The 14536-nt window shown below is 38.4% G+C and overlaps 1 protein-coding gene across 1 annotated transcript in view; it reads right to left on the bottom strand.

The window, feature by feature from the left end:
* The window catches only part of WDR27 (WD repeat domain 27), an 896914-nt gene extending 884392 nt beyond the window's left edge, over nucleotides 1-12522 (bottom strand). The window contains 2 exon segments of the mRNA XM_053712226.1: nucleotides 220-361; nucleotides 12340-12522. Of these exon segments, the coding sequence (XP_053568201.1) occupies nucleotides 220-361; nucleotides 12340-12522 (325 nt within the window).
* Nucleotides 12523-14536: the final 2014 nt, after the last annotated feature.

Raw genomic sequence — 14536 nt, 5'->3', positions numbered from 1 at the left:
ATATATATAAGTGAGTAGGTGTAGATTCATCATATTCATTATTAATACAGCATAACTCTTTCATTTTAAAAGGTGCATTACATTGAGCTACTTGAACAGCGTCATCGGTAGGCATAAAAGTGATTCTTTTATATGTCTATTTAAAAACCAATGTTAACTGTCCAACTAAATATGTATACATATGGAACATTTACATTTTTTACCAACAAGATATCTTACCTCTTAATATAGTTGCTTTGCTCTCATCTAGGTTCCATACAATGACATAATCATGTGATCCTGAACAGGCAAGGCATGGACTAAAACCATGTCTTATTGCAACTGCTGTGATTGGTTGATGATGACCTTTCAAATGGACGGCCTGGAAAATGGAAAATAAAATTAACAAATGAAATATTACATTATATGAAGAACAATGACAAAAGGTCAAGGAATAAGGCAGGTTAGAAACCTTTATCTATTAACACTCTTCTGGTATAGAAAATTCATTGAACTGATCATATAAGTATACATCTGACTACTAGCCAGAGAAATATGATTTTTTTTTTTTGGTTACAATATGACTTGAATCTAATCAACAAGAAATGAAGTAGAAGATATTATAAGATCTAAACAATTACTTTTGCTAATAGCTTCACCTAGAGTAGATAAAATGAAAATCAAGAAATAGCCTAATTCAACCATTAATACCCATATTTAAACCCTAGTGTTAGGGCATAACAGAGAGATTTAAATATCTATTTGCAACTTCAAATAATTATCTATATTATGTCTGATTCTTGATCAACTATAAACAACTACAGCAAGTCTTTATTGTCCCAGTGACAGTCCACAGTTTCAATTAATATTAATACAATAGTTTTAACCACAATTAGGAGAGATATACAACAAACTAAATATAATTTTTGTGTGTACTCATGAATTAAGTACAACCTACCTCTGCAAAAAAATATACTATTCTTAAATTAAGTTAAATTAAAGGGACAGTCTACACCAAAATTGTTATTGTTTAAAAAGATAGATAATGACTTTACTACTAATTCCCCAGCTTTTCACAACCAACATTGTTATATTAATTAACATTTAAACCTCTAAATGTATGCCTGTTCGTAAGCCACTACAGACAGTCTCTTACCACACATTTTATTAGCTTTTTACAAGAGACAGCTAATCCATGTGGGACATATAACATTGTGCTCTCTCCCATGGATTTGTGGATGACAGAGCACTAAATGACTAAAATGCAAGTCAATAGATAATAAATAAATAGCCATTTGATCAGAGAGCTGTCTGCAGAGGCTTAGATACAAGGTAATCACAGAGGTAAACCATATATTAATATAACAATATTGGTTGTGCAAAACTGGGGAATGGGTAATAAAGGGATTATCTATCTTTTTAAACAGTAACAATTTTGGAGTAGACTGTCCCTTTAAAATAACTATTCCAGTCAGTGTCAAGCCTTATTCCATAATCTGCTTCATTGCTGCCAGTGTGGGCACATTACTTTAGATGATATTAACTAGACTCCTGTAAGAAAATACATATTTCCTGACTTGATCCAATGCAAAGTTATTGATTACTTTAGTGTTAGACAGGTGGGAGACAAAGATGATTGAAACAAAAGAGAAAAACCTATCTTTCTGGACACACCCTCTCAGTAGCTGCAGAGGGCAGCTTTCTGATACTCTAGACCACCCTCCTCATGTTCTTCTATATACAGTCACAGTGATCAGATAACACTTGACATCTAATGGAGAGACAGAACAGAGAAAGAACAACTTCACTTGTTGTGATCTGGTTCTTTGTATGGACTCAAATATATAGATCATACTGTGGTCTGTGGGGTATTCTGGGTGTGGACTTATACTGTATGTACAGATCATACTGTTCTTGTCTGATTGATAAAGATGTAACATATAGACTCCAGTTGCCTCTAATTTTGAACTGTTCCAATGGACAGAATACATTATTCACTGCTGAAAATCCTAAAATCTGTAACCAATATTTACAAAGGATACCATTGGTATCATATATATCTTGTTGCAATTGTGTTTTTTCTTGTTTATAGACATTTTCAATTATGTTACATACTGTGTGTGCCCCGTTCTAGCTGATGATTTTTCCTATAATCCTCCAGCAACAATGCTCTCTGGAATATCCTCTCCTAAGCAAACAGAGCTCAGAAAAGTAATCTACATTTTTAATTATTTTTTTCTGTATTCTTTTTTGTTCATCTGTTTCCTCTATTTCTAAATCTCAAAGCTACATGCACTACAGAAGATATAAGCAGACTCATTTACAAAAAAAAAAAACACAGAGAAAGGTTTTCTAATACATAAATATGTAGCCTGCAAAACGGTGGCTATTGAGAGGGATTCTCATGCCAGATATTTCATACACATAGCTTAACTAAACAATATAATATTTCCATTAGTCTAACCTTATGTAACAAACACTCAACTATCTTGATTTGCACAAAGAGTGCTAAACAGAATTTAAAAGATAGGCTTTGGCACGGTCTTATTAGGGGGAACTGTCTGGAATGTCAAACTGAATAAACATGTTAACCCTAAAAAAACTAACAAAATTATGGCTTAGATTAAAATATTATAGGCCAAGGTATATCATATTTTCATATATAAATTTCACAAAGCATAATCTAATATTACACCTTTTCCAAACCACATTTATCCTATTCAAGAACACATAGTTACATTTGGACATTAGAGAAGATTGAACCCTCAGCCATTTGGATCTACTCCCGGTTCATTATGAAAAAATGTACTTATGTGGAAGATGCAAGACTTTTTATTATGCCTGGAAAAAGACTTCAGGTATATTTTACAATGCTCTCAGATATTCCTTACATTTTAAAAAAGAACATTATCTTAATTTGAATTGCTCTTTAGGCTTATCTAAGGACAATGCCTATTAAAGGGACAGTAAACACCTTGTTATTATATAACATTTTTGTTGTTTTGCTATAGAAAAATGCATTGCCGAGGTCTAAACATTTTTAAAACAAATGAATATTTGTTTAATACAATTGGTTATCAAAAGTCAAGCTCCACCTACCACTTGCCCTATTTGGAGGAGCAAATCTGGGCTTGAGTTTGCAGATAACAAGGCTAACCACTATAATAATGATAGTATAAAGTGCATTGTTATGCAATTAGGGAAAGATATGTAACAGGAATAGCCTTGAGAAGTAAGCAGTGTTCATTTAGAGCTCTAAGAATTTGAGCATCCACAATTTTCAGGGCTAAATTGCATGAAAGGGGAGCAAAACAAATAATGAACGTATACAGTAAAGTTATTTTACTATGCAGAACTAAACATTTTATATAAAAATCCCAATGTGTTTACTGTTCCTTTAATCCCTTAATGACCAGCGACGTACCCTTTTATTTAATAGCGCAACTCTCGCCAGTGGCGAGACCCCCCTATTCTAGGAGGCCTGCTTGAGGGAGGTTGTACTATTCCCACACTCTGTTGGCGCCCCTTGTTTATCTTCCATTCTAGACACACTATGTTGGCGCCCCTTGTTTATCTTCCATTCTAGACACCCTGACCCATCGCACCGCGGGACACAAGAGGAGCACGCCAAACACCTGAACACATCACCGTTCACATATTAGGATTGGACACTTATTTTTTACATCACAGCATTTTTTTTTGGGACATTGATAAGTACTTTTTATATATTTTACTCATCGCCACAAATATCATTGTTTATCTGTGATATCTGATTATTTCAATGCATCACTAATATTATACACAAATTGTCCTGAGCACTTGTTTTACTCACAATTTATTATCGTCATTATTATTAATTTTTCACACATGTGCTGTTTATATTTATTTATGCATACGGGTACAAACCCAATCATAAAGTGTTAGGTCCTACTTTGATAACCTGTGTTCCAAGCGCATCCTCTTAGGTTTTTCCTCCTCAGGAATTTCTTTTTATATTCCCTAGTGACCAGCGACGTAGAGGGTACGTGGTATTCGTATTTTGCAATTTACTTTTGTTATCACATTTTCTTAATTCTCTTGGTATCTTTAGTTGAAGGAGCAGCATTGTACTACTGGGAACTAGATGAAAACCTTGGGTGAGACTATGACAATAGGAATATATGGACAACCACCAATCAGCTAGCTCCCAGTAGTCCATTGCTGCTCCTGAACCTACCCAGGTATGTTTTCATCAAAGGATAGAACACATCACATTAGATAATAGAAGTAAATTGGAAAGTTGTTGAAAATTGTATTTTCTATCTAAATATTGAAAGTTTTATTTTTACTTGACATTCCTTTTAAATCAATCTTCAAACCCACCCCCCCCCCCCCACACACCACCACCACCACCACCACACCACCCAATAATTAATGTCCCTGTCTCTCCCTTTATCTCAGAAGAGATCTTCCTTGAAATAACAAATACCTTTGTGGCAGTGTACACTCCAAAGGGGAACTTTTCACATATAAATATGTTGAAAAATAACTATCTTCTATTCCCAAGACTAAGAAAGATCCTTCCTGTGTTAAGCTTGTGCCTACGTACTTAACAAACCTTAATATGAAACTAAACTCCAAAACCATATCATAAAATTGTAGAGTTTGTTACTGAACTTATATTAAAAAGTGTGGTGAACAAATTTACTTTCACTATTTGAATGATTGTGAGCCTATGAAAATCAATTCCTGACTATTTTATTTCACAGTAACATTAAAAGGGACACTAAACCCACATTTTTTCTTTCATGATTCAGGAAAAGAATACATTTTTAAACAACATTTCAATTTACTTCCATTATCTAATTTGCTTCATTCTTTAGATATCGTTTGCTGAATAAATAGGAATGCGCATGGGTGAGCCAATCACACAAGGCATCTATGTGCAGCCACCAATCAGAAGCTACTGAGCCTATCTAGATATGCTTTTCAGCAAAGTATATCAAAAGAATGAAGCAAATTAGATAATAGAAGTAAATTAGAAAGTTGTTTAAAATTGCATAATCTTTCTAAATCATGAAAAAATATTTTGGGTTTGATGTCCCTTTAAAGAAAACCAAACAGGGATACAACCCACACCTGATGACTAATAAATACCTGCGAACATACTGGGCTCAATTTATCCTTCCGTGGTAGACAGGGGAGTACATTTTGGCCCCGTCCGCCTGACTTCTCCTCTGGAGGGCAGCAATCCGCTGCCCGCATTTACCATTGCACACAAGCCCTCCTGTGCGCTTACATGCAACCCCGCCCCCTGCCCAAACACAGCCAATTATACGCAGGCAGGAGCTATCAATTTAAATTATCCACCCAAGAGGTAAAGAACAGGGCAGGGAAGCAGCGGAAGCAGCAGTCTAATGACAGCTGCTTGATAAATCCTGACTGTAGTCAAAGGGGAGAGAAGGGCTTGATAAATCAAGCCCATTGAGGTTAAAATAGGTGAGAACTTCCTGATAAGCTGATATATCACCCAACATACCGTACTAGAAAAAAAAGACTAAATTGATAAAAAAAAAATAAAAAGGAAATTTATGCTTACCTGATAAATTGATTTCTTCTACGATACGACGAGTCCACTGATTCATCCTTACTTGTGGGATATTATCCTCCTGCGAACAGGAAGTGGCAAAGAGCACCACAGCAGAGCTGTATATATAGCTCCTCCCTTGACTCCACCCCCCAGTCATTCGACCGAAGGTATAGGAAGAAAAAGGAGAAACTAAAAAAGGTGCAGAGGTGACTGAAGTTTTGAAAACAAAAATCTGTCTAATATGACAGGGAGGGCCGTGGACTTGTCGTATCGAAGAAGAAATCAATGTATCAGGTAAGCATAAATTTACTTTTCTTCTACTAGATACGAGTCCACGGATTCATCCTTACTTGTGGGATACAATACCAAAGCTTACAGGACACAGATTAACGGGAGGGACAAGAAAGATACCTAAACAGAAGGCACCACTGCTTGAAGAACCTTTCTCCCAAAAATAGCCTCAGAAGAAGCAAAAGTATCAAATTTGGAAAATTTGGAAAAGGTATGAAGGGAGGACCAAGTCGCAGCCTTACAAATCTGTTCAATAGAAGCATCATTTTTAAAAGCCCATGTGGAAGCCACTGCTCTAGTAAAATAAGCTGTAATCTTATCAGGAGGCTGCTGTCCAGCAGTCTCGTATGCCAAACGGATGATGCTTTTCAGCCAAAAAGAAAGAGAGGTAGCCGTAGCTTTTTGACCCCTACGCTTTCCAGAATAAACAAAAAATAGAGAAAATGTTTGACGGAAATCCTTGGTCGCTTGTAAGTAAAACTTCAAGGCACGAACGACGTCCAGATTATGCAACAGACGCTCCTTCTTAGAAGAAGGATTAGGACATAGAGATATTTGAAACAACTTTAGGAAGGAATCCAGGATTAGTGCGCAAAATCACCTTATCAGAATGGAATATAAGATAAGGCGAGTCGCATTGTAATGCAGAAAGCTCAGAAACTCTTTGAGCAGAAGAGATCGCAGCTAAAAACAAAATTTTCCAAGATAAAAGCTTAATATCTATGGAATGCATGGGTTCAAACAAAATCCCTTGAAGAACATTTAGAACTAAATTCAAACTCCATGGCGGAGCAACAGGTTTAAACACAGGCTTGATTCTGACTAAAGCCTGACAAAAAGACTGAACGTCTGCGACATCCGCCAGACGCTTGTGTAGTAAAATTGACAAAGCAGAAATTTGTCCCTTTAAGGAACTAGCTGATAATCCCTTCTCCAATCCTCTTCTTGGAGAAAGGACAAAATCCTAGGAATCCTAACCCTACTCCATGAGTAGCCCTTGAATTTGTACCAGTACATTTTCCTAGTGACAGGCTTCCGAGCCTGAATCAAGGTATCAATAATTCTGGCAATCAAACGAGGAAGGAGAGGAAATGGTGGAAACACAAGAGTGCGTCTCTGCCCATCAAATTATCTTGGAAACCTCTATCATCGCTAGAGAACTCTTTGTTCCCCCTTGATGATTGATATATGCTACAGTCATGATATTGTCCAACTGGAACCTTATGAATTTGGCCAAAGCCAACTGAGGCCACGCTTGAAGCTCGTTGAATATTGCTCTCAGTTCCAGAATATTGATTGGTAGTAGGGACTCCTCCTGAGTCCAAACACCCTGAGCCTTCAGGGAATTACAGACTGCACCCCAGCCCAGGAGGCTAGCGTCCGTCGTCACTATGACCCATGCTGGCCTGCGGAAGCACATTCCCTGGGACAGATGATCCTGTGACAACCACCAAAGAAGAGAGTCTCTGGTTTCTAGATCCAGATTTATCTGAGGAGACAAATCCACATAATCCACATTCCCCTGTCTGAGCATGCACAGCTGCAGTGGTCTGAGATGTAAGCGAGCAAACGGAACTATGTCCATTGCCGCTACCATTTATCCAATGACCTCCATACACTGCGCCACTGATGGCTGAGGAGTGGACTGAAGTGCCCGGCAAGTAGTTAAGATCTTTGACTTTCTGACCTCCGTCAGAAATATTTTCATGTCTACCGAGTCTATCAGAGTTCCTAGAAATGGAACTCTTGTCAGTGGAACTAGTGAACTCTTTTGTATATTCACCTTCCACCCGTGAGTTCTTAGAAAAGCCAGCACAATGTCTGTGTGAGAATTGGCTAGCTGGTAGGTTGACGCCTGAATCAAAATATCGTCCAGATAGGGCGCCACTGCTATGCCCCGCAGCCTTAGAACCACCAGAAGGGACCCTAGCACCTCTGTGAAGATTCTGGGAGCTGTGGCCAACCCGAAGGGGAGGGCCACAAACTGGTAGTGTTGGTCCAGGAAGGCGAACCTGAGAAACTGGTGATGATCTCTGTGGATAGGAATGTGAAGATACGCATCCTTTAAATCCACGGTAGTCATATATTGACCCTCCTGGATCATGACCAACGTGAAAGATGAGGAGAAAATCCTTGAATTCTAGTCGACACCCCTGGGTCAAGATTTCTAATGCCCAGTGATCCTGAAGTCTCTTGCCCAAGCCTGAGCGAAGAGAGAAAGTCGGCCCTCTACTAGATCCGGTCCCGGATCGGGGGCTGGCCCTTCATGCTGTCTTGGTAGCAGCAGCGGGCTTCTTGGCCTGTTTACCTTTATTCCAGGTCTGGTTAGGTCTCCAGACTGACATGGATTGTGCAAAATTCCCCTCCTGCTTTGTGGCGGAGGAGGAAGTAGAGGGTCCACCTTTAAAGTTTTGAAAGGAACGAAAATTATTTTGTTTGTCCTCCAGTAATGTCGGAAATGATCTCCTTTAGTTCAGGCCCGAATAGGGTCTTACTTTTAAAAGGGATAGCTAAAAGCTTAGATTTTGATGACACATCAGCAGACCAAGACTTAAGCCATAATGCTCTAAAATGGCAAAGCCTGCATTCTTTGCCGCTAACTTAGCCATTTGAAAAGCGGCATCTGTAATAAAAGAATTAGCTAGCTTGAGAGCCTTAATTCTATCCAAAATATCATCTAATGGGGTCTCAACCTTAAGAGACTCCTCTAGAGCCTCAAACCAAAAAGCTGCTGCAGTAGTTACTGGAACAATGCACGCTATAGGTTGTAGAAGAAAACCCTGATGAACAACAATTTCTTTAGAAGACCCTAATTTTTTATCCATAGGATCTTTGAAAGCACAGCTGTCCTCAGTAGGGATAGTTGTACGTTTAGCCAGGGTAGAAATAGCTCCCTCCACCTTAGGGACCGTCTGCCAGGAATCCCGAATGGTGTCAGATATGGGAAACATTTTCTTAAAAGTAGGAGGGGGAGAGAATGGAATGCCTGGTCTATCCCATTCCTTAGTGACAATGTCCGAAATCCTTCTAGGGACTGGAAAAACATTAGTGTAAGTAGGGACTTCTAGATATTTATCCATTTTACACAATTTCTCTGGTGGGATGACAATAGGGTCACAATCATCCAGAGTCGCTAAAACCTCCCGGAGTAACAAGCGGAGGTGTTCAAGCTTAAACTTAAAGGCCGTCACATCTGAGTCTGTTTGAGGGAACATATTTCCTGAGTCTGAAAGCTCTCCCTCAGACAACAATTCCCCCACCCCCAATTCAGAACACTGTGAGGGTACATCGGAGATGGCCAATAAAGCATCAGAGGGCTCAGCATTTACTCTAATACCTGACCTGCTGCTCTTACCCTGTAAACCTGGCAGTTTAGATAATACCTCTGTAAGGGTAGTAGACATAACTGCAGCCATATCTTGCAGGGTGAAAGAATTAGACGCGCTAGAAGTACTAGGCGTCGCTTGAGCGGGCGTTAAAGGTTGTGACACTTGGGGAGAATTAGATGGCATAACCTGATTCTCTTCTGACTGAGAATCATCCTGAGGCATACTTTTATCACCTAAAATATGTTCTTTGCAATGTAAGGCCCTTTCAGTACATGAGGGACACATTTTAAGTGGGGGTTCCACAATGGCTTCTAAACACATAGAACATTGACTTTCCTCAATGTCCGACATGTTGAAACAGGCTAGTAATGACCACAAACAGGCTTGAAAACACTTTATTTAGTGAAAAAAAACAACAATCTGAAAAACAGTACTGCGCCTTTAATAGAAAAAAGCGTACAATTTTTCCAAAACTGCTCTAAAATACTATAATTATCTCAATTTTAGCATATATGTGTCTTATCTTGCCAGCTAAGATTGCACCACAAGTAAGATATTCTTAACCCTTAGGGAAAAAAACGTTACCCAAAAAAACGTTATGAATTAAACAATCTACCCCCTGCACCTCGCCACAGCTCTGCTGTGGCACCTACCTGCCCTCAGGGGTCTGTTAAATCACTCTAGCACTTCGTTTAGACCAAATCTGTCAGTTTAGGCCCACCGGAGCTGGAGCTTGCTGCTTGCATGGGAAATTAAACTGCGCATCTGAGGCGCGAAATTAGGCCCCGTCCATCTGCATTGATGTCTCACTGCCTAGTAAAAACCGCTGTAAAGCGGTGTAGAACCTAGCCATGTGGGTTTCCTTATACCCAACTATCATAGAAAGCCATGTGAACCCTCCAGTGCCATCAAAGTCAAAAACGTTTGCACACAAAAAACGTTAAATTGCCTCCCAAGCATAAAATCGTTTTGCCCTGTTATCAGTGTCAACCATTTATTAGCCCCTAACATACAGGTCCCAGTAATACCCTTCTTTATCATATGCAGGATTACTGCTTACCCCTTCCCTTATGGGAATACTGTCAGCCAGTCCTGAAATAACACAGTCTCTCCAGAAAAAAATGACTGAACATACCTCAATGCTTGTAGCATGAAAAACGTTCCTCACACTGAAGCTTCTCAAGTTCTCCTCAGCCATTCTGTGGGAACTGCTCTGGATCTTAGTGACAAATGCTAAGATTATCAGTCTCCAGGCAGAAATCTTCATCCATCTGCTGCCTGGGAAAAAATAGCACTCACCGGTACCATTTAAAATAAAAAAGTCTTGCTTGAAGAAAATAAAAACTAACATTTTGTCACCTCTTTCACTTTACCTCTTCCTATTACTTAGATACTTATAGTAGGCAAAGAGAATGACTGGGGGTGGGGTCAAGGGAGGAGCTATATAGACAGCTCTGCTGTGGTGCTCTTTGCCACTTGTTGTGAGCAGGAGGATAATATCCCACAAGTAAGGATGAATCCGTGGACTTGTCGTATCTAGTAGAAGAAACATTGTTTCTTTTTGTGGCAGCATACATATGCTGTGAATGCCCTGTGCACCAGCATTTAAGCATTATACCTTCTCAGGGAGACAGCAGAGACTTATATGACACAGATTAAAGGGACATTAACCACTAAATACATTTTGTAAGCAAAGGATTGAGGTTATTCCCCACCTCCCTCATGGGTGTGGCCATGCTGAATTCTAGCTATCATGTCGTTGTGTACATGTGCAGCAACTCTCCTTCAGATACCTTCAGTGTAACCTAGGCTCCATAATGCCAGCACCCATGATTATATACATTTTACTGGAGATTACTGCTGATATAATATTAAATGATATTGTAAACCTAGTACAGTATATACCAACAATTAGAGGGAGGTGCATGAAATGTTTTGGGTTAAGTGTCCCTTTAAGTCTACACACCACCTCCAGCATTTTTGCTAATGGACGTATTTTGCAAAAATACTTCTATTTAAAACTGAAATGCTCCTATACACATTTCCTTTTTGATGAGAGAGAGAAAACGTAACACAGCACATTGGCTCAATCACATAAACAAATGCTGTAACTAACTCTTCAGCATTTTCTTTTAACGTAGCTGTGTGCATCTATGCGAATCCTGGCTGTGTGTTGCATTTGATTTGTATATGCAATTTTTCCTATATAGGCTATGCCGCAGGCTTAATTGCCTGAGTCATTGGAAGTAAACACAGCTGTATATGAGTGCTAGATGAGCACCCAAAGTGGTGAGTGTTGCCAGTGGCAGTGGATGTGTATCCACTCTGGCTTAAAGGGACATAATACTCATATGCTAAATCACTTGAAACTGATGCAGTATAACTGTAAAAAGCTGACAGGAAAATATCACCTGAGCATCTCTATGTAAAAAAGGAAGATATTTTACCTCACAATCTCCTCAGCTCAGCAGAGTAAGTTCTGTGTAAAAAGTTATACTCAGCTGCTCCCAGCTGCAGGTAAAAATAAAAAAAAATGAAGAAATGAACAGCAGCCAATCAGCATCAGCAGTGCTGAGGTCATGAACTCTTACTGTGATCTCATGAGATTTGACTTAACTCTCATGAGATTTCATAGTAAGCTTCCTTTACCTGATTGGTGAAATAATATGAGAGTTCACGAGGCTCATCCCCTAAGCTGTCCTAGGACAGACACACTAAAATGCTGCTTAGAAATCCTTTACAATGGGAGGTGGCTACTGAGGAACTTTTGAGGTAAAATATCTTTCTTTTTTACATAGAGATGTTCAGGAGATATTTTCTAGTCAGCTTTTTACAGCTATGCTGCATCACTTTCAAGAGTTTAAACATTTGGGTATTATGGCCCTTTGAGACTGCAGCCTTCTGGCTCACCTGACATCTTTATTTTTTTCTGTATCTGTGTGTACTGTATATTATATGCATGTGATTTTTTTTACTATCAAGCTCTGCACACATGTAAGCACTTGGTAAGCACACAGGGTAGTGCACCTCTGAGTTTCATATATCATTAGTATTATTATTATTTTATTAATAATAATGATAATAATAATGCTCTATCTGAATAAAAAGTTTAATTTTGACTCTCCCTTTAAGCATATTGCTTTATCTGATATCAAAGTAAAAGATTAATACCTGTTCATTATGATTCATTGTGTTCCAGATGCAAAGCTCATTCCCATTTATTGGAAAGGCACAGTATTGTGTAGTGCAAGCCAGCTGAGCATGGGATACTGGGGTGTTAGACACACTGCACCGCTTCTCTGAAACTACACGGGAAGTAGACAGTTTTTCCAATGAACCACTGTGCGCCAGCATTTTAGTTCAGGGATGTACCTTATGAAATAATGAAAACAATTATTCACAACACCGTTCACACCCTAAATGACATTCTCTCTGCTATACATAATAACAAATCCTACCAGCTCCCTGAATTTGATATCCACTAGAATTTCATTTTATACCTTATAATGCATATTTGCTCTTTTTATGTTCTTTAAAGGGTTCATGTCCCTATAAAGGGACAGTCAAGTCCAAAAAAAACTTTCATGATTTAAAGAGGGCAAGTAATTTTAAACAACTTCCCAATTTACTTTTATCACCAATTTTGCTTTGTTCTCTTGGTATTCTTATTTGAAAGTTAAACTTAGGAGGTTCATATGCTAATTTCTTAGACCTTGAAGACTGAATCTAATCTGAAAGCATTTTGACCACTAGAGAGCATTAGTTCATGTGTTTCATATAGATAACATAGAGCTCATGCACATGAAGTGACCTAGGAGTGAGCACTGATTGGCTAAAATGCAAGTCTGTCAAAAGAATTGAAATAAGGGGGCAGTCAGCAGAAGCTTAAATACAAGGTAATTACATAGGTAAAATATGTGTGTCTTATTATAACTGTGTTGGTTATGCAAAACCGGGGAATGGGTAATAAAGGGATTATCTATCTTTTTAAACAATAAAAATGTTGGTGTTGACTGTCCCTTTAAGCAATGGTTTTTTTATCTTCATTCTTTCATTACTTCCTTTCTCCCTGTCTTCTTTTGGTGTTCTAAATTACATCAATTTTTTATGCTTTTCCTCTCTTTTCTCGTCTTTTCTGCACAGAGCTCCATATCATACAAGTTACATCCCCTAGAAAAGTGGCAGAGAAGCATAGAAAGTGATGCTTGGACATACTTCTATTCTGAGGTCTGATGTTTTGAAAGTATACTTGCTGGGGACATGTATTTGATCAGATGTCTGATGTTTGGGTAAGTTTCTTCTTAAAGGGCTATTATAGTCGAAAAATTACATTCTCTAATCCATTAGATTGTATAATTGTAAGATCATTGACCCTAGACTACTGTGTGTTTAACTTGCGCAAAGGGCTTCTACATACAGTAGAAGTGACGCTCGGGAACCGCAGTGCTCCACCTTAGATGTGTAACTAGTAATGCTGATAGCCTCCGCTGCTTTTTCCAATCAGTACCGGTAGTCCTCTGCGGGTCTCGAGCAGCACTTCTACTGTGTATTTATCCCACACAAAGGGTCTATAGTCTTAAAATTACATGCTCTAACGCAGTGATTTGCAACCTTTTTTTTTGCTGTGGCACACTTTTTTACATAAAAAAATCCTGCGGCACACCACCATCCCAAAATTTTACAAAATCACACATTGTAGCCTAATACAGGATATATATATATATATATATATATATATATATATATACACATACATACAGGTGGCCCTCGTTTTACAACGGTTCAATTTACACCGTTTCAGAATAACAACCTTTTTTTCCAGTCATGTGACTGCTATTGAAAAGCATTGAGAAGCAGTGCATTTATTAAAATAGCCAGTAGGTGGAGCTGTCCGCTTGTGTTGCAGCAAAGCCAAGCAAGCTGAAATTAATCAGTTTAACCAGACCTGAGCTATCGAGCAGATTTCAAAGGAACAAGATCTTCCTGTCTATAAATCAGTCCAGTTTGGAATGCATAGAAAGAACTGTTTGCAGAAAAATGCAAGTGAAGTCTGTGTTGTGTGATTGTTTTATTAGGTTTATAATAATGTTTAGCAAATGTTTTTGTTCATTTAACTTAGTTTAATTATATATTCTGTGTTGTGTGATTATTTTATTACGTTTATAATGCTGTTTAGCATTTAAAGTCTTTATTTCAAAGCTTTAAAAATAATGTATTAGGTGTTACTTATGACAATTTTGAGAGGGGCCTGGAACCTAACTCCCTCACTTCCCACTGACTTACATTATAAACTGGGTTTCAATTTACGACGGTTTCAATTTACAACCATTCCTTCTGGAACCTAACCTCGGCGTAAACTGAGGGCTAC

The sequence above is a fragment of the Bombina bombina genome, chromosome 4, assembly GCF_027579735.1.
Source record: "Bombina bombina isolate aBomBom1 chromosome 4, aBomBom1.pri, whole genome shotgun sequence".
Lineage (NCBI taxonomy): Eukaryota > Metazoa > Chordata > Amphibia > Anura > Bombinatoridae > Bombina > Bombina bombina.
This window is presented reverse-complemented; position numbering and strand designations above follow the sequence as displayed.